This window comes from Ranitomeya imitator, chromosome 5, assembly GCF_032444005.1.
Source record: "Ranitomeya imitator isolate aRanImi1 chromosome 5, aRanImi1.pri, whole genome shotgun sequence".
Classification (NCBI taxonomy): domain Eukaryota; kingdom Metazoa; phylum Chordata; class Amphibia; order Anura; family Dendrobatidae; genus Ranitomeya; species Ranitomeya imitator.
In genome coordinates, this window is record NC_091286.1 from 393,285,677 (window position 1) to 393,307,330 (window position 21,654).

The 21,654-nt window shown below is 42.7% G+C and overlaps 1 protein-coding gene across 1 annotated transcript in view; it reads left to right on the forward strand.

Annotated features, from left to right (window-relative positions):
• CSMD1 (CUB and Sushi multiple domains 1) overlaps positions 1-21,654 on the forward strand; it is a 3,308,788-nt gene that overhangs the window by 1,591,944 nt on the left and 1,695,190 nt on the right. The window contains exon 4 of the mRNA XM_069726899.1: positions 4,824-5,018. Within this exon, the coding sequence (XP_069583000.1) occupies positions 4,824-5,018 (195 nt within the window). The remainder of the gene's footprint in view (positions 1-4,823; positions 5,019-21,654) is intronic.

Genomic DNA, 21,654 nt, shown 5'->3' on the forward strand with positions numbered 1-21,654 from the left:
ATCTGATCATGTGATCGGCACAGCACAGTGATGTCATCACTGTGTGCCCAGGTCACATGATCCGATGCCTGTGAAACAGGAAGCACAACTGAGGAGCTGTGAGCACGGAGCCATCATCAGAAGGTTAATTAAGTGTTTGTTATTTTATCATGTGTCTGCCAGCAGCACAGGGGTGGGGCATGTGTCTGCCAGCAGCACAGAGGGGGCATGGGTCTGCCAGCAGCACAGTGGGGGAAGTGCCTGCCAGCAGCATGGGGGGGGCATGTGCCTGCCAGCAGCACAGAGGGGGCATGTGCCTGCCAGCAGCACAGGGGGGCATATGCCTGCCAGAACCACAGGGGGGGCATGTGCCTGCCAGCAGCACTGGGGGGCATGTGCCTGCCAGCAGCACAGGGAGGCATGTGTCTGCCAGCAGCACAGGCAGGGCATGTGCCTGCCAGCAGCACAGGCGGGGCATGTGCCTGCCAGCAGCACAGGGGGCATGTGTCTGCCAGCAGCACTGGGGGGCATATAGTGATATATAGATACCAGGATGAGGGACATATGATTTGTAAGACGGACACTGGAATTATAAGACAGACCCCAATTTAACATAAAAACAAATTTTTTTCTCTTTTTCTTCACCAAATTTGGGGGTGCATCTTATAATCAGGTGTGTCTTATAAAGCGAAAAATATGGTATATAGACTTTTCGACCATCTAGTTATTCTTTTGAATGCAGCACATTGCAAGAACCCGAAAAGCCTAGATTAAACAGGCTCTAATTCTGTGCTGAAAAAATTAAAATTCCAAATTCTAATGTTAATTGTGTCAATTAGAGTCAGAAATTTTAATGTTAATTGAGTTTGAACATATAAATGGTAACAGATTCTTTGAAGTTAAAGTAGTCAGACTGTGGAATGCTCTACCACAAGAGGTTGTGATGGCACAACAAATGCCATTGTGGGTTATAAATGGATTATCAATAAAGAATGTATAACTGGTGTAAAAATGTTGATCTTGCTGGACCTGATATTTTGTAACCTATATACTGTAACTATCTATAATATAACGCTGGGAGCGTCACTCTGTCCGAAGCCTTTATAGACTGCGCAAGCGCCGGCGCAGTCTGGGCCTCACAGTGAGTAAACACTGAACGCACACCGCAATCTCCACCGTAGAGTCAGGGACCGCCAGGAGGCTAAGTATATTCACCTGTCCCCTGTTCCAGCGCTGCGTGCGGCTCCGTCTCCCGGGTCCTCTGCTGTGACATTCCCAGTTCAGAGGGCGCGATGACGCGCTTAATGCGCGCCGGTGCCGCCCTCTGACTGAACAGTCACAGCCAGAGGAGCCGGAAGATGGTGGCGCGCAGCTCTGGAACGGGATAGACAGGTGAGTATAGCAAGTGCTGGGGGCCTGAGCTAGCGGTGACTCTGGCACTTGCCCCCACGGGGCATATATAATGGAGCATCTTATGGGGGGCATATAATACAATGGTGGCGCAGGATGGGAGCAGCACATGACAGAACAGGGGCGCAGGATGGGAGCAGCACATGACAGAATAGGGGCGCAAGATGGGAGCATCACATGACAGAACGGGGACACAGGATGGCAGCAGCACATGACAGAACAGGGGCGCAGGATGGCAGCAGCACATAACAGAAAGGGCGCAGGATGGGAGCAGCACATGACAGAACAGGGGCGCAGGATGGGAGCAGCACATGAAAGAACGGGGGCACAGGATGGGAGCAGCACATGACAGAATGGGGGCGCAGGATGGCAGCAGCACATGACAGAACGGGCCCAGGATGGCAGCAGCACATGACAGAACGGGCGCAGGATGGCAGCAGCACATGACAGAACGGGCGCAGGATGGGAGCAGCACATGACAGAAGGGGGGCGCAGGATGGCAGCAGCACATGACAGAACGGGCGCAGGATGGGAGCAGCACATGACAGAACAGGGGCGCAGGATGGGAGCAGCACATGAAAGAACGGGGGCACAGGATGGGAGCAGCACATGACAGAATGGGGGCGCAGGATGGGAACAGCACATGACAGAACGGGCGCAGGATGGGAGCAGCACATGACAGAACGGGGGCGCACGATGGCAGCAGCACATGACAAAACGGGCGCAGGATGGGAGCAGCACATGACAGAATGGGGGCGCAGGATGGCAGCAGCACATGACAGAACGGGTGCAGGATGGGAGCAGCACATGACAGAACGGGGGCACAGGATGGGAGCAGCACATGACAGAATGGGGCGCAGGATGGCAGCAGCACATGACAGAACGGGCGCAGGATGGGAGCAGCACATGACAGAACAGGGGTGCAGGATGGGAGCAGCACATGAAAGAACGGGGGCACAGGATGGGAGCAGCACATGACAGAACGGGGGCACAGGATGGGAGCAGCACATGACAGGATGGGAGCAGCAAATGACAGAATGGAGGCGCAGGATGGGTGCAGAACATGTCAGAATGGAGGCGCAGGATGGGTGCAGCACATGTCACAATGGGGGTGCAGGATGGGAGCAGCACATGACAGAATGGGGGCGCAGGATGGGTGCAACACATGACAGAATGGGGGCGCAAGATGGGTGCAGAACATGTCAGAATGGAGGCACAGGATGGGTGCAGAACATGTCAGAATGAGGGCGCAGGATGGGAGCAGCACATGTCACAATGGGGGCGCAGGATGGAAGCAGCACATGACAGAATGGGGGCGCAGGATGGGTGCAACACATGACAGAATGGGGGCGCAAGATGGGTGCAACACATGGCAGGATGGGGCGCAGGATGGGTGCAGCACATGACAGGATGGGGACGCAGGATGGAGCAGCACATGTCAGAATGGGGGTGCAGGATGGGTGCAGCACATGTCAGAATGGGGACGCAGGATGGAGCAGCTCATGACAGGATGGGGACACAGGATGGAGCAGCACATACCAGGATGGAGACCATATACCAATATAGATGCTCGCCACCCGGGCGTAGAACGGGTTCAATAGCTAGTGTAACTATAAGCTGTGCAGACAGGCTTTCTAGCAAGAGCATTTATACTAGCTATACAGGGTCTCTAAGAGGTGAAAAAATGAATTGTCTCAACGGTTCAGACAGTAAATAATCAGGCATTACTGGCCAGGGTTCCATGCACATTTTGATTAGTAAAACTGCCCTTTTATTATATAGTCATATTAGAACAATGAAATACTATGTTCTTTAAATTATTCCTCTTTAGTAGGAAGAACATAAACTTATTTTAATAAAGGTAACCACTTACCATTAAGCTACTGTGCTGCTCATATACATTTCGATTTTAAAACTGTATTGCCATATTTTAGCCTTTGTTGTCTTAACAAGGTGGTGCAGCAACTAGACATTACATAGTTTAGAAATTTATGTTGCATACATACAAATTTCATACATACATAAATACATACAGTACATACTAACTTAATATGATTCCTCTTCATCTTGTTTTGCTCTTTAAACGTCCACCTAATACATCAAGCACTGCAAAAAAGAAGCCTCCTATTTTCATCTGTGTCAAAGTGGATCTGGGCAGTCTAAGATTCTCACCCTGTGTGACTACTAGCACTAGATAAATTAGATGGATATTTTGACAAGGAACTTAAAGGGATCATCATTTTGTTAATACTAGATTAAAAAGAACATTTTCATATAATGTAGTGAAAATGAATTAATAAACTGGCAAATTTTTCTATTCCTACTTACCATATAATTTGTTAATGAAATATAATGATATAGAAAGTAGATTTGTTTCATTTATTACAATAAAGATGCTGTCACGACTCTGTTGTCAGGTGTCCCAGGAGCAGGGGCTCCTTCCCTGCCCCTAAGTCTAGGGGTGCCCTAGTTAGCCATGTTCCCCAGGTTACTTCTGATGGTGAAGATGCCGGGGCCATGTACCTTGCCTAAGCTTCTGAATCTGTCCTTAGTCTGCACCCTTCCTCCACCCAGGGAAGAGGGGAGTAGTGTACCATAATGTGCCAACCAAGCTAGCAAAGTAATATGAACAGGGGTAACAAAAAATACCAAACATACAAATATACACACATATAACAGAGGTATGCACTAGGGAGTGGAGGATGGGGTTAGACCAAAGTAGGGGAAGAAAGGTAATAATCAAACACTCTAATCCTAGCAACAGTCACAGATAAACCCAGCAACCACCTACTCAAATAACTAATAACAGCAACCTCCAGCCTTGGAGCAAAAGCTTGCTCTGACAATGACTGCTAGCCAGGACTAAGTTTATATAGGAGATGGGAGTGGCTAACAAGGCATAGCTGAGCGCCTTAGCTCCAGGAGCTTTCCACAGAGCAGGTTAACCCCTACACTGCCCAAACAAAATTGCAAAGTTTAGTACATAGGAGAAGAGCTTCTAACCAGTGCAGGAGTAATAATAATAATAGTAATTTTATTTATATAGCGCCAACATATTCCGAAGCATATTCCTCAGGAGTAGGAGAAATCAGACACAGTCTTCTGGCTCTTCTCTGTTGCTGTAAACCCGTGACATGGTTCTTACCTGAGGTTGATATGGATTATAATTCATTAGGCTTCCTAAAGCAGTCAAAAGAAACAAAACAACAGATATTCTTGTAATGTGGAAAATATCATTGAGATTTCACTGGCTATGCAGAGTTTGGTTTCTACAATTTTTTTGTATTAAATGTAATGCTTAGAATAAATTATTCTTTTAATTTAATGCTTAAATGATACATTGAAAAAAAAAAATTGTGCAAATACTTTGTGGTTTCTTATTATTGATATGAAGAAGGAAATTATTAACTTTTGCTTACTATACTTTCTTTTAGTGTTACCAAGTCATACTTGTGGCAATCCTGGAGAAATTGTTAAAGGTGTTCTGCATGGAACAAGATTCAATATTGGAGATAAGATTCGATATAACTGCCTTGCTGGTTATATCCTTGAGGGCCATTCTACTTTGACCTGTATTGTAAGTCCAGGAAACGGAGCTTCGTGGGATTTTCCATCACCATTTTGCAGAGGTACAGTAAGAGATGCCATTTTACTAAGTATGCTATGGACTAATAAAAAATATATAAAACATATTTTAAAAATAATTGTGCAGGGTGGGCCATATATATGGATACACCTAAATAAAATGGGAATGGTTGGTTATATCAACTTCCTGTTTGTGGCAAATTAGTATATGGGAGGAGGAAAACCTTTCAAGATGGGTGGTGACCATGGTGGACATTTTGAAGTCGGCCATTTTGGATCCAAATTTATTCTCTCCAATAGAAAGAGGGTCATGGGATACATCAAACGTATTGAGAATTTCACAAGAAAAACAATGGTGTGCTTGGTTTTAATGTAATTTTATTCTTTCATGAGTTATTTAAAGTTTTCTTTTGTTTACAGCCATTGACATGTCACAGAGGTTAACAAATGAGGAGCCGATAGAAATTGTATTGATTTCTGGTGAATGAAGTACCCAGGTCATTGCAGTAGATTTCAACGCAAAACACCCTACGCAAGAAAATGTTCTCCATTCCCATGTTATTTAGGTGTATCCATATGAATGGCCCACCCAAAAAAGTTTGCCTTATCACTGAACATAATATTCAGTTTAAACTGAAATGAGGGTCCTGTTCAAATTTTTTTGCCCATTCTGCAAATTCAGCTTGCCGATCTGGCATCAGTCGAACATCCCTTCGGCAGATATTAGCTACTCACAAATGGCACCCTTACAAAATCCAGCTGCTGCAGCATCTCAATGAGAATGACCCAGATCAGCTCGCTGAATTTGCAGAAAGGGCAAAACAAAAATTGGAACAGGACCCTCAGTTTACACAGAACATTATGTTCAGTGATGAGGCAAACATTTTTGGGTGGGCCATTTTTATGAATACACCTAAAAACATGGCAATGGTGACAGTTTTCTTGCGTAGGGTGTCTGGCATTAAAATCTGCTGCAATGACCAGGGTACTGTGTTCACCAGACATCAACACAAATTCTATCTGCTCCTCATGTGTTAACCTCTGCGACATGTCAATGGTTGTAAACAAAAAGAAACTTGTAAATAATTCTTGAAATAATAAAGTTACATTAAAACCAAGCACACCATTGTTTTTCTTGTGAAATTTTCAATACGTTTGATGTGTCACCGGACCCTCTTCCCATTGGAAAAAATAAAGTTGGATCCAATATGGCCAACTTCAAAATGGCCACCATGGTCATCACCCATCTTGAAAAGTTTTCCCCCTCCCATGTACTAATGTGCCACAAACAGAAAGTTGATATAAACAACCATTCCCATTTTATTTAGGTGTATCGATATACATGGCCCAACATATTTTCTGTTATATAGGCCTTTCAAAGTCACTTTGAATTTGATGTGACCACTAATGATGTACAAAACAAATTGTATTGTGGTACTGTGTTAGCCAGAAAAATTGATGTGAATATTTTTCTGCCCAATGATGACAGAAGTATTCTAGGATTCTAGGAGTGATACCTTTATTGGCTAACCAGAAAATAATATGTTTGCAAGCTTTCAGAGCACAGTGGCTTCTTCTTCAGGCAAGATTACAAATAATTTTCTTCTAAATCTATTTGTAATCTTGCCTGAAGAAGGAGCCACTGTGCTCTGAAAGCTTGCAAACATATTATTTTCTGAATAGCCAATAAAGGTATCACACCTAGAATACTTCTGTCATCATTGGGCAGAAAAATATTCACATCGATGTGGCCACTAAAAAATTGTTTGTAAATTTTGCTGGAAAATGAGACATTGCTGATCAAATTTAAACCCTTCTAACTTCCTAACAAAAATATATGTTTCAAAAATTGTGCTGATGTGAAGTAGAAATGTGGGGAATGCTATTTATTAACTATTTAGTGTGACATAACTCTTGTTGAAGGATATAAAAATGAAAACTTTGAAAATTACAAAGTTTTCCAATTGTCTCCAAATTTCCAATTTTTTCACAAATAAACACAAGTCATATCAACAAATTTTACCACTGTCATGAAATACAATACTCAATAAAAACAATCTCATAATCAGCTGGATCCATTGAAGCATTCCAGTGTTATTACCACATAAAGTGACACTGTTCAAAATTGTAAAATTTGTCCTGGCCATGAGGGTGAAAACAGACTTGGGGGCGATATATCATGGCAAGACTGAGCCCAGCAAAAAAAAAGTTATTCTGCATAAGCCAGTTTTCTCCCAGGCAAGTAGCATTGGGCTCCAAGATGTGTCATTTAAGTTTTTTTGAAGAAACACTAACAAATGGGGAAAGTAGACACAGTGGTAGGCAAATCTTAGCAGCAGATGAAAGACGCATTATACATAGTTCTCTTCAGATTTGTAAGATCTTCACTAGGGTTGAGCGACTTTTACTTTTTCAGGGTTGAGTCGGGTTTTGCAAAACCCGACTATCTCAAAAGTCGAGTCGAGTGAAATCGGCCGATTATCGAGAAAAGTCGGGGATCGACTGAAACACGAAACCCAATACAAGTCAATGGGGAAGCATAGTCGGCAGTGAGTGGAGGCCAGGAAAACACCTACAGTGCGCATTTTAATTGCAAAAACATCCATTCTTAGTACTGAAGCTTGTCAATCTTAATTTACCTTAGAATAATAGTTAGACATTGGACATTGGGGGTCATTTGGCTAAAGTTGTGGGGGGTATGGATGGGTCAAGTATTTAGTGGGCCCAGGAAACGTGGACCACGTCACGGCAGTGGAGCAGGGAGAGGTAAGTATTTCAACTTTGCAAGTGCTGTGATCCTGAGCAAGCAGGGGGGCCCACTCGTTTGCATTGGCACTTGCACAGGGCCCCTCAAAGTGCGGCGGTGTGTTTGCATGGCGGGGGCGCCTCCAACCGGCAGCGGCACTTTTGCATACTATGAGGGGCCCTGTGCCAGTGACGTCGCCAACGAGTATCCCCCCACCTGATGAAGGAACCTGCACTTTCATCTGCACCTTCCTCTTTGTCCCTGTGTAAGGTGGTATAGTATGCGGGAAGGGGAACCTGACTTTCAGCAGGGTCAGAATCTGGCTGTGTAGTGTGCAAGGGGAATGTAGCGGTCTGGGTCAATGTACCAGCAGAGTCATCTAGCACTGGCTGGGCAATGGGCAGGATGAGGAGGAAACACAGATATAGTCCCAAATACAAAAGTAGGCTAAAAGCAGTTCAAAATTGTTAACAGGACTAAACAGTCTTCATCCCAACCTTAACACAACTCTTCAACCTCTCACTTACAAACGGTGTCTTCCTCTCATCCTTCAAACATGCATCAATCACACCTATCCTCAAAAAACCCTCCCTCGACCCATCCTCTGTGTCCAGCTATCGCCTGATATCCTTTCTCCCTTTTGCCTCAAAACTACTGGAACAGCATGTCCATCTTGAACTGTCCTCCCACCTCTCCTCCTGCTCCCTCTTTGACCGGTTACAATCTGTCTTCCAAACACATCACTCAACTGAAACTGCCCTAAGTAAAGTGACCAACGACCTACTAACCGCCAAGAGCAAGCGACACTACTCTGTCCTCCTCCTGGACCTGTCTTCTGCCTTCGACACTGTGTGCCACTCCCTCCTGCTACAGATCCTCTCATCTCTTGGCATCACCGACTTGGCCCTATCCTGGATCTCATCATATCTAACAGACCGGACATTCAGTGTCTCCCTCTCCCACACCACCTCCTCATCTCGCCCCCTGTCTGTCGGTGTTCCCCAAGGCTCAGTTCTAGGACCCCTACTCTTCTCCATCTACACCTTCGGCCTGGGACAGCTCATAGAATCCCACGGTTTACAATATCATCTCTACGCTGATGACACGCAGATCTACCTATCTGGACCCGACCTCACTTCCTTACTGACCAAAATCCCGCAATGTCTGTCTGCTATTTCATCCTTCTTTTCTGCTCGTTTTCTAAAACAACATGGACAAAACACAATTTATCATCTTTCCCCCACCTCACTCTACCCCTCCACCCGACCTATCCATCAACGTCAATGGCTGCTCACTTTCCCCGGTCCCGCACACTCAGTGCCTCGGGGTGATCCTTGACTCTACCCTCTCTTTCAAGCCACATATCCAAGCCCTTGCCTCCTCTTGCCGATTCCAACTCAAAAACATTTCCCGGATCCGTACATTCCTTGACCATGAAACCACAAAAACACTAGTGCATTCCCTTATCATCTCCCACCTTGACTACTGCAACCTCCTACTCTCTGGCCTCCCTTCTAGCACTCTGGCTCCACTCTAATCCATCCTAAACTCTGCTGCCCGACTAATCCACCTGTCTCCCCGTTATTCCCCAGCATCTCCTCTCTGCCAGGCCCTTCACTGGCTTCCTATTGCCCAGAGGCAACAGTTCAAAACACTAACAATGACATGCAAAGCCATTCACAATCTGACTCCTCCATACATCTGTGACATGGTCTCCTGCTACCTACCTACACGCAACCTTCGATCATCTCATGATCTCCTATTCTACTCCTCTCTCATCTCTTCCTCCCACAACCGCATTCAAGACTTCTCCCGTACTTCCCCCATACTCTGGAACTCTCTACCCCAACACATCAGGCTCTCACCTACCACGGCAACCTTCAAAAGGAACCTGAAGACCCACCTCTTCCGACAAACCTACAACATGCAGTGATCCCCAGTCTACTGAACCACCACATGACCAGCTCTACCCTCACCTAGGGTATCCTCACCGATCCCCTGTAGACTGTGAGCCCTCGAGGGCAGGGTCCTCTCTCCTCCTGTACTTATGTGTGCCTTGTTTTACTCATGTTTATTGTACTTGTCTATATTTGCCCCATTCATATGTAAAGCGCCATGGAATAAATGGCGCTATAAAAATGAATAATAATAATAGCAATAATAAACAGTCGGCATTGCTTTGATCAGTGGGGGACAACTGTAATGAGAGGCTAACACAGTGAGTAGGCCCAAATCAGTAAGTAGTCTAAATGCAGTTCAAAATTGGTAACAGTAGTAAACAGGCGGCACTGCTTTGTTCAGTGGAGAACAGCAAGGAGTGGCAGACACCGTTAGTAGGCCCCAACCCAACTAGTAGGCCAAATGCAGTATAATATTAACAACTACTTAATGAGAGCCTGAAAATGGAAGTTCAGGACAGGAAACCAGGGGAACAGCAAGGAGTGGCAGACACCGTTAGTAGGCCCCAACCCAACTAGTAGGCCAAATGCAGTGTTATATTAACAACTACTGAATGAGAGCCTGAAAATGGAAGCTCAGGAAAGGCAACCAGGAGAACAGCAAGGAGCGGCAGACACCGTTAGTAGGCCCCAACCAAACTAGTAGCCCCACTGCAGTGGTTCCATTTAACAACTATTTAACAAGAGCCTGAAGATAGAAGCTCAGGAAAGGCAACCAGAAGAACACCTTGGAGCGGCAGACACTGTTAGTAGGCCCCAACCAAAGTAGTAGCCCCACTGCAGTTGTTCCATTTAACAACTATTTAACAAGAGCCTGAAGATAGAAGCTCAGGAAAGGCAACCAGGAGAACACCTTGGAATGGCAGACACTGTTAGTAGGCCCCAACCAAACTAGTAGCCCCACTGCTGTTGTTCCATTTAACAACTATTTAACAAGAGCCTGAAGATAGAAGCTCAGGAAAGGCAACCAGGAGAACACCTTGGAGCGGCAGACACTGTTAGTAGGCCCCAGCCAAACTAGTAGCCCCACTGCAGTTGTTCCATTTAACAACTATTTAACAAGAGCCTGAAGATAGAAGCTCAGGAAAGGCAACAAGGAGAACACCTTGGAGCGGCAGACACTCTTAGTAGGCCCCAACCAAACTAGTAGCCCCATAGCAGTTGTTCCATTTAACAACTATTTAACAAGAGCCTGAAGATAGAAGCTCAGGAAAGGCAACCAAGAGAACACCTTGGAGCGGCAGACACTGTTGGTAGGCCCCAGCCAAACTAGTAGCCCCACTGCAGTTGTTCCATTTAACAACTATTTAACAAGAGCCTGAAGATAGAAGCTCAGGAAAGGCAACCAGGAGAACACCTTGGAGCGGCAGACACTGTTAGTAGGCCCCAACCAAACTATTAGCCCCACTGCAGTTGTCCCATTTAACAACTATTTAACAAGAGCCTGAACATAGAAGCTCAGGAAAGGCAACCAGGAGAACCCCTTGTTGCGGCAGACACTGTTAGTAGGCCCCAACCAAACTAGTAGCCCCACTGCAATTTTTAAATTCCGATAGTCTGAAAACCTGATAATTGCAGGTCCTTTTTTTTAAGAGGACAGCTGTATTGAGTGGCGCAGCCAGACACTGCTAGTAGGCGTAACACCACAAAGTTGGCTCGATGCAGGTTTAAAAAAGGTTACATGGGTACACGGTCAGCATTGGTGTGGTCAGTGGAGGACAATTGGAAGGAGGGACCGCAGACAGACTTACTATGCCTAAAATTAAAAAAGTAGGCTCTGTGCACTTTTAAATAGGTTCCAGGGTACACAGGCAGCATTGGTGTGGTCAGCGGAGGACAATTAGAAGGAGGGACCGCAGACAGACTTAGTAGGCCTAAAATAAAAAAATAGGCTCACTGCAGTTTCAATTATCTTACAGCGGTACACAAGCAGCATTTGTGTGGTCAGCGGAGGACTATTGGAAGGAGGGACCGCAGACAGACTTAGTAGGCCTAAAATAAAAAAAAAGGTGGCTCTATGCACTTTTAAATAGGTTCCAGGGGTACACAGGCAGCATTGGTGTGGTCAGTGGAGGACTATTGGAAGGACAGACTTAGTAGGCCTAAAATAAAAAAAAGTAGGTGTGTCCAAACTTTTTGTCTGTACTGTATATAAATCTGGTATCACTGTAATTGCACTGACCAGAAGAATATAGCCATCTAATCACATAAATCACACAAGATATGGTGTAAAACATTTATAAAACCAATTCTTGACCTGCTGCTGATTTGTTTATTCTGCCTCGTAAAGATCACAGTGAGGCTCAGCTCATATTTATCCTGGGCTTTATGCTGAGCACTTACACCAGGGTTTCCACATAAATCTCTGAAATACATGATTCAAATGGAACCTTAGACAGAAAATGGATGAGGCAGATGGAAACACATTGGACTCTGTCTGGCTTATGATCTGGCTGTGCCCATCTTATTAGGTGTTCATAAAAGCGCGGTCCGTCACAGTTTTCTGCACCTCTTAAAAGTCAAATATCGCCCAACAAAAATTACACAGAGTCCAGAGTATCTAAGCAACCTCATTAGTGAATGGATCCCTCTGGGGTTTCATCTGAATCATGTATTTTGTAGATTTGGATGCAAACCTAATATAAGTGCTCGGTGTAGAGAACATAAAAAATATGATTTGATCCAAAATATTCTGTACCCCAAAAGTACCAAAAGTAAAAGCTTCTACTCAACTTTAAAAACATGTCCCCACTCTTATCAATCATCTATTAACAGAAATATAGGGATGTCCATGTTACTGATAGCACACCGGCACTGGAAAAGTGACATGGCTGTCACCAAAAGAAATTGAGTAAAATCTGAGCTTCCAAGTACGAATGTCATCTTCTCCTGAGCTCCTCTGTGTGCTTAAACCACAGCTAGAGTCCACATGTCTAACATTACTGTAGCAAGCAGAGCACACTTAATTTATGGGGTTTGTATCTCCAAAAGCAAGAGCTGTTCACAATGTACAGGCACTACAATGTACGGGCTACAATGGGAGAGTTGCATTTTTACTCTCCAACATCCATTACTGCTTGTTTCTGGAAAACACCCATAGAGTCAAAAACATCATTACATCTGTAGATGAAATTGCAGAGGGGTGCAGTTTCCAAACTGGGAATGATTGAGAGAGGTTTTTGCTCTTCTGGCACTTAGGTGCTTTGCAAATGGAGTCTGCAAATTGTTTTAGGAAAATCTGTGCTTTCACTGTATGGCTAAACAGTGCTGTACAGCCACATGTGGAGTATTGCCATATTTACTTGGAATTATTTAACAATTTATGCAGTCATTTTTACCGTTTTCCTCTTGTGAAAATGTAAAATCTTGGGCTAAAGTAAAATTTTAGTGGAAAAAATGTAATTATTTTGTTTTCACCACCCAATTTTATAACATTTTGTGAAATAAATGTAGTGTCAATATGCACGCTGCATTGCTACATTATTTCATTAAGATGTGCAGTTTGTAAAATTAAGTCACTTGTTATGGTTCCTGCTATCCGGACAGCTCAGAAACTATGGAAATGTGACATGGCATCCAAAAACCATTCCAGGCGCAAATCTGATATTGTGCTACTTCCATTCTGTGTTTTGCATTGTGTCTGAAAAGTGATTTCAGACCGTATGGGGTATTGCTGTTGTCAGGACACATTGCTGGAAATTTTTTGGCCTATTTTCTTCTATTACCCCTTTTGAAAATTAAGAACTTGGGGCTAAAACAACATTTTAGTGGAAAAAAATGTAAATTTTCATTTTCTGAGCCCAATGTACACAAGCCTTTGAAATACCCGTGGGTTTAAAATGCTCACTGCACCCCAAGAGAAATTCTCTGAGAAGTGTTGTCTCCAAAATGATGTCTCTTGGGGTGGTTTCTGCTGTTCTGGAATTTCAGGGGCTCTGTGACCTGGTGTATGCAATCTACTTTAGCAAAAATTGTGCTCCAAAAGTCATAAATGTCACAACTTCCCCCTCGAACCTTGCTGTATGGCCAATCAGGAGTTTTTGACCACATATAGAGTAACAGTGCATTCATGAGATATTGCTCAACAAATGACATGATCCATTTTCCTACTAAAATGAAAAATGTGGGGCTAAAGCAACATTTTGTGGGAAAAATGTATTTTTACATTTTCACTCAACAGTATGAAATTCTGGGAAGCACCTGTGGGTTTAAAGTGCTCAGCACATTTCTAGATAAATTCCTTGAATGGTGTAGTTTCCAAAATGGGGTCATTTGTGGGGGTTTCCACTGTTTAGGCACATCTGGGGCTCTCCAAATGGGATATAATGTCTGCTATTAATCCCAGCCAATTTTGTGCTCCAAAGCTCATGGTGCACCTTCTATTCCATGCCTTGCTGTCTACCCAAGCAGTATTTTTCCATCACATATTGGTACCATTGTACTCAGAAAAAAAATGCACAACAAAATGCATGATCCATTTCCTCTGCTACCCTTGTGAAAATAAAAAAAATTGCAAAATGCAACATTTTTGTGGGAAAAAATAATTTTAGTTTTTTCCTTCCTCTTTTCTTTCATTCATGTGAAAAGAGTTAATAAACTTCTTGACTGTGGTCTAAGCACTTTTATTGGTGCAGTTTATAAAACAGTGTCACTTTTGAGTATTTTCTGTGACAAAGACTCCTCAATGTTACCTCAAAAGTGCTTTGGTCCCTAAAAAATAAGTTTTAAAAATTTTGTTGTAAAAAAGAAAAATTGCTGATAAACTATTAACCCTTTTAGCTTCATACCAAAAAAATTATGTTTCAAAAATAATGCTGATTTAAATGAGAAATATAGGAAATGTTATGTATTAACTATTTTGCGTAAAATTTCAAATTTTGAAAATTGCTGCATTTTATTATTGTTTGTCTAATTCTCAATATTTTCATAATTAAACACAAATCGTATTGACCAAAATTTACATCTAACATGAAGTACACTATGTTATGAAAAAAGACACTCTCAGAATCATTGGGACATGTAATATTCCAACATATCCACTGTTCATACAGTGCCTTTGCGAAAGCATTTGGCTCCCTGGAACTTTTCAACCTTTTCCGAAATATCATGCTTCAAACATAAAGATACCAAATATAAATTTGTGATGGCAAATCAAGAACAAGTGGAACACAATTGTGAAGTTGAACGAAATGTATTTTTATTGGTTATTTTAAACTTTTGTGGAAATTCAAAAACTGAAAAGTGGGGCTTGCAATATTAAATTTGGCCCCTTTAACTTAATAATTGGTGCGCCACCTTTTGCTGCGATTACAGCTGCAAGTCACCTAAAGGTATATCTCTATCAGTTTTGTACATCGAGAGACTGAAATTCTTGCCCATTCTTCCTTGGCAAACAGTTCAAGCTCAGTGAGGTTTGATGGAAATCGTTTATGAACAACAGTTTTCATATCTTTCCACAGATTCTCGATTGGATTGAGGTCTTGACTTTGACTTGGCCATTCTAACACCTGGATATGTTTATTTCTGAACCATTCAATGGCAGATTTAGCTTTATGTTTGGGATCATTGTTTTGTTGGAAGACAAATCTCCATCCCAGTCTCAGGTCTTTTGCAGACTCCAACAGGTTTTCTTGAAGAATGGTCCTGTATTTGGCTCAATCCACCTTCCCATCAATTTTAACCATCTTCCTTGTCCCTGATGAAGAAAAGCAGGCCCAAACCATGATGCTGCCACCACCATGTTTGACAGTGGGGATGATGTGTTCAGAGTTCTGAGCTGTTTTGCCTTTACGCCAAATATATCGTTTGGCATTGTTACCAAAAAGTTCGATTTTGGTTTCATCAGACCAGAGCACCTTCATCCACATGTTTGGTGTGTCTCCCAGGTGGCTTGTTGCAACTTTAAACTACACTTTTTATGGATATCTTTGAGAAATGGCTTTCTTCTTGCCACTCTTCCATAAAGGCCAGATTTGTGCAATGAGTGACTGATTGTTGTCCTATGGACAGACTGTCCCACCTCAGCTGTAGATCTCTGCAGTTCATCCAGAGTGATCATGGGCCTCTCAGCTGCATCTCTGATCAGTCTTCTCCTTGTTTGAGATGAAAGTTTAGAGGGATGGCCGGGTCTTAGTAGATTTGCAGTGGTTTGATACTCCATCCATTTCAATATGATTGTTTGTACAATGTTCCAAGTTTTGGAAATCATTTTGTATCCAAGTACGGCTTTAAAGTTCTCCTCAACAGTATCACGGACCTGCCTGTTGTGTTCCTTGGTCTTCATGATGCCCTCTGTGCTTCAAACAGAACCCTGAGACAATCACAGAGCAGGTGCATTTTTACAGAGACTTGATTACACACAGGTGGATTATATTTATCATTATTAGGTGTTTAGGACAACATTGGATCATTCAGAGATCCACAATGAACTTCTGGAGTGAGTTTGCTGCACTGAAAGTAAAGGGGCCAGTTTCAGTTTTGTTTTCCACAAAAATGTAAACTAACCAATACATTTCGTTCAACTTCACACTTGTGTCACTTGTTGTTGATTCTTCACCAAAAATTTACATTTGGTATCTTTAGGTTTGAAGCATGATATGTGGGAAAAGGTTGAAAAGTTCCAGGGAGCTGAATACTTTCGTAAGGCACTGTAATTGTAAAATGAGGATCCCTCATTAGAGTGTGAAGTGGCTCCGGCCTTAAGAAGTTAATATATTTAGCACAGATTACAAAGAGTCAAAGAAGTTATGATGTCCTCATCTAAAGAATTTTGATCTCAAGATCTCAAGAGTCTGTTTGGGGTTAAATAAAGGGACAGGAGGGTTTACAAAAAGCTACAATCATAGAAGATATGTGTTAATTTCTTCATGATGTTTAGGATTGCTTGCTTACTGAATTCCTTCACAAATTGTGTGCAAGTGGTTTTTATAAGTAGTGATGCTGTTTAGAAGGCAATGGGTGGTTACCCTAAATATTTATTTGATTTACATTTTACATGTTAATTGTTAAAGATAACAGAAAACACTTCTGTTTTTAAAGCATAGTGACAGTCACTGAGTCCTTATAAGCTCAGTTTAAAGCATCATTTGTGTTTTATAAGTATGTCAATTTTACTGTGTGGCTTTCTTTTATGCAAAGAAAATTGCATAGCCTACTCATTGCAATGTTATAAAACAGACACATATACAGGTGCTTATCACAAAATTAGAATATCATCAAAAAGTTAATTTATTTCAGTTCTTCAATACAAAATTGAAAGTCATATATTATATAGAGTCATTACAAACAGAGTGATCTATTTCAAGTGTTTATTTCTGTTAAAGGGCCACTGTCACCCCCCTCCAGCCGTTATAAACTAAAAAAAACACCTTGTGCAGCAGTAATGCTGCATTCTAACAAGGTGGCTCTTTTAGTTTTAGGTTCAAGTATACCCCAAATAAAGCGTTTTTATACTTAGCCAAAATTCCTGTCTCTAGCCAGGGAGGCGGGTCCACACTCCCCAGCTCTAACCGCTCCTCTGCCGTCACTCCAATCTTGCTGCACTTTTGGCGCCGCCCCCTCAGCGCTGTGTACATTTCAAAACCAGCGCCTGCGCAGTGTACTGCTGGGCTGCGCAGACGCAGTAAGCTCTGGCCGTCTGACGTCCCAGCCAGGCTTGCAGACTGCGCCTGCGCGGGCATTGCGGCCAGCCACCTTTGGAATCCCCGCCCCGAACTGTGTTATGCATTATGCACAGTGCGGGGCGGGGATTCCAAAGGTGGCTGGCCGCAATGCCCGTGCAGGCGCAGTCTGCAAGCCTGGCTGGGATGTCAGATGGCCAGAGCTTACTGCGTTTGTGCAGCACAGCAGTACACTGCGCAGGCGCCGGTTTTGAAACATACACTTCGCTGAGGGGGCGGCGCCGAAAGCGCAGCAAGATTGGAGTGACGGCAGAGGAGCGGATAGAGATGGGGAGTGAGGACACGCCTCCCTGGCTAGAGACAGGAATTGTGGCTAAGTATAAAAACGCTTTTTTGGGGGTATACTTGAACCTAAAACTAAAAGAGCCACCTTGTTAGAATGCAGCATTACTGCTGCACAAGGTGGCTCTTTTAGTTTATAACGGCTGGAGGGGGATGACAGTGGCCCTTTAATTTTGATGATTATAGCTTATAGCAAATGAAAAGCCAAAAGTTATTATCTCAGTTAATTAGAATACTTTATAACACAAGCATAAAAAATGATTTTAAAATCCAAAATGTTGACCTACTGAAATGTATGTTGAGTAAATGCACTCAATTCTTGGTCAGGGCTCCTTTTACATCAATTACTGCATCAATGTGGTGTGCCATGGAGGCGATCAGCCTATGGCACTGCTGAGGTATTATGGAAGCCCAGGTTGCTTTGATAGCAGCCTTCAGTTCATCTGCATTGTTGGGTCTGATGTCTCTCATCTTCCTCCTGACAATACCCCATAGATTCTCTATGGGGTTAAGGTCAGGCGTGTTTGCTGGTCAATCAAGCACAGTGATACTGTTGTTTTAAAACCAGGTATTGGTACTTTTGGCAGTGTGGACAGGTGCCAAGTCCTGCTGGAGAATGACATTTTCATCTTCAAAAAGCTTGTCGGCAGAGGGAAGCATGAAGTGCTCTAAAATTTCCTGGTAGACGGCTGCGCTGACTTTGGTCTTGATAAAACACAGTGGACCTACACCATCAGATGACATGGCTCCCCAAACCATCACTGACTGTGGAAACTTCACACTAGACCTCAAGCAGCATGGATTGTGTGCCTCTCCACTCTTCCTCCAGACTCTGGGACCTTGATTTCCAAATGAAATGCAAAATTTACTTTAAACTGAAAACAACTTCTTGGACCACTGTGCAAAAGCTCAGTTCTTTTCCACCTTGGCCCAGGTAAGACGCTTCTGACATTGTCTATTGGTCATGAGTGTCTTGACACAGTGATGAAGATGGAAATTTCATTCTCCAGCAAGACTTGGCACATGTCCACACTGGACATGTGAACAGCATCATAGACTATAATGGTCATGAGTTTTATCTGTTAAAAATGCATTTGCAATACTGGAAAATAAACACCTTTTAGAGGCCTAACATTGTAAAAAAAATATAAAAAATTGTAACTTTTGTATGTTCTCTTTTCTTATATGGCATACAAATATAAAAACATCTCCATAACATAAATATTTTGCTTGAATATCTACATTTAGCGAAGTGTATCCTAAACTGTCTCAGAGGAAGAGTGATTCATATTTACAAAAGATGCCTCTAAAAAGACTTTCTAGCTACCTTTGTTGTACTTTTAATAAGGCGTTCTGAATAATATATGCCTTTGGTTCGTTTAGATCTGTCTAAGGCTTCATTTATTTAAATTGATAAGCCTTATATAATGTGACTGGCAATGACAACATGTCACTTGCTGGTGCTTTATGAAATGTCAAGCTTCTTAATTGCATCTATTCAGCTTGTAGAGAAGAAATAGAAAAGGGCAGAAATCTAGAAGGCAAAAATCATCTCTTTTTATGTATGACTCTTCTTTTAAATCTGAGGCATACTAAAGATTTGCTTCTTTCAAGATGAAGAGAAATATTTAAAGAACTTGATAAGTGATCAGTTATTCAGGGTTTTTTCTGCTAGAAACTGGACTCTGGACAATTACTTTAGAGGTCACTTTATATATTATATGAAATAAGCATTTTCAGCAAAACTTAGTGAAGAAACTCTTTTGCATAACTGATACATGGACTATATATAAAAATTGATAGTGATAAAGATATTTGAACAATCAAGATATTAAACTAAAATTAATCTTTCAATAAAGTAGCTCAGTTTGAATCTAGAGGCTTCATAATTTTTTTAAAGGGGCTGTCCATTTTAGGACAACCCCTTCATAAAATAAATATTTTGCCCCAATAAAATAATAAAGTCTATTCTCACCTTCCATGCTGGTGCCATTACAGTGTTGTTGGCGCTCATTCTCCCTGAGGCTGTGATAGGGTGTTGTTACACATGATGCCGACTAGCATCAACACTGGCATCACTGTCTCTGCCTTTTTACAAATTGAACATGAAGAAGAAGCCATACTTCCTCTTCATGTACAGTTTGCCCAAAGGTGGAGACAGTGATGCCAGCGCTGATTGGGTGCTGGGCATCACATGTCACTACACCGCATTACAGGTACCACAAGTGACAAGATCGCTGGAACGGAGTCGGCACTTATGGTGATTATAGTCTTTATTATTTTATCCGGGGATGAACATTTAGTCTCCGAAGGGGTTGTCCTGGTAGTCGACAACCCCTTTAATTATGAATTGTTACTTGGAGTATTAAATACTAATTAGACATTGTTAGGAGTCGAGTTCACGCTGCTGCACAGTGGGAATCATGAACCATGCCTGCTGCGGTCTCCCATCCTGCATCGGCTGCAGTGGAGCCTGCTCAGCGGAGACGTCGGTCCCAGCGTCTCACTGAATCTGATACTGTGCAAAGGGTTACTGCTGCCTCTCCAGGCTCTGCTATTGTACCCTGCACTGGTCAGCGGCGAGCAGGCTTTTCTGGGACTGCTTTGCACACACTGAGCATGCCCAGGGTAAGATCTTTCAGTGGAGATCAGGGGTCACATGCTCAGGTACTGAAGCAACTTCCATTGGTCCTCCAGGAAGGTCCTGTACCTGATCAAGTTCTGTGGCAGACTTCCATTGGTCCTTCTGGGAAGTTCCTGTAGGTGCTACAGCTATATAAGTTTCTCATGACCGCACGGCCATGCGCTAGTATCAAATATGTACGAGCTCAGCACCAGTGTGGTCATGTGTGTGGCCAGGGACCTGGCTGAAATAAGCCCCTAGAATGCTGGCACCTCTGGCGAGGAGTTTTGTGTATGCAGTCAGGGACCTGGCTGAAATAAGCCCCTAGAATGCTGGCACCTCCGGCGAGTTTATGTCTGAATTCAGGGCTGGCTAATAGCCTTTAGAATTCCGGCTCCACCGGAGAGGAGCTGCGTGTTAGTTGGACTGCATGACCACTATCGGCTCTAAACAGTAGCTGTGTCCCCTGTGAGCTAAACAGGGCACAGCGTTCTCTTTATTATGGGCTCTGTGAAGTAACAGAGTTTGTTTGTACTAATTTGCTTCGCCACCTTGCTTAGCAGCAGGTTCTTTCCTGCACGGTGGATCCCAGATTGCGAACGCACCTATCTCTTCTAATAAATATATTCGGTGCGTTCCGCCAACCCTAAGAGACGTATGCATGAAATGTTTTTCACAAAAAGATTATGTATCTTTCATAGTGTCCTAGCTTATTCATGTCAGGATTTTAATATTAATGATACTCCCCATAAATAAAAAATGGCTAAGTGACATAATTTGACAGTACTAGGATGGCATATTCAGTCTAATGAAGGAGGATTACTCCCTGAAATGCATAAATGGCATTTCAAATAAAAAAAATTGCTCTTCATCTTGAACCGCTTCTGAAGTTTTCATCTGTTTTACAATCTTGGAACATAATTTTTGCATGTAGCAATACCTAAGTGATGTAACTTGCTGGTCACATTGTAGCTCACGAATATGACCCATGTCATACTTTAATGCTGTTCATTTTTTACTATCTAAGAAGCATGAAACTTTTTTTTTTTGTTTGTAATAAAACATACACCACACTGATGGCAAAAGCTGAGGCAAGGGTTGGAAAAATTATACAATTCGGATAAAAATTATAGTGGTTAAATAAATCAATTTTTCTTCACAAAAATCTGAATGAGATCTTTAAGAGTACCTTTGATCTGAAGTTAAATTTATTCATAAAAATTAAAATGAAATCTTAGTATTTTTCTAGCAGAAAACTCTTACAGAAAAAACTGCCATACCAACAATAGCTCAGATTACAAATGCTCTAGTAGGATGCAGTAGACCCCCATGATAAAGATGAGGGCAGCATACTGTACGTGCAAAATGTTGATGAAACAACCACTCACAAAC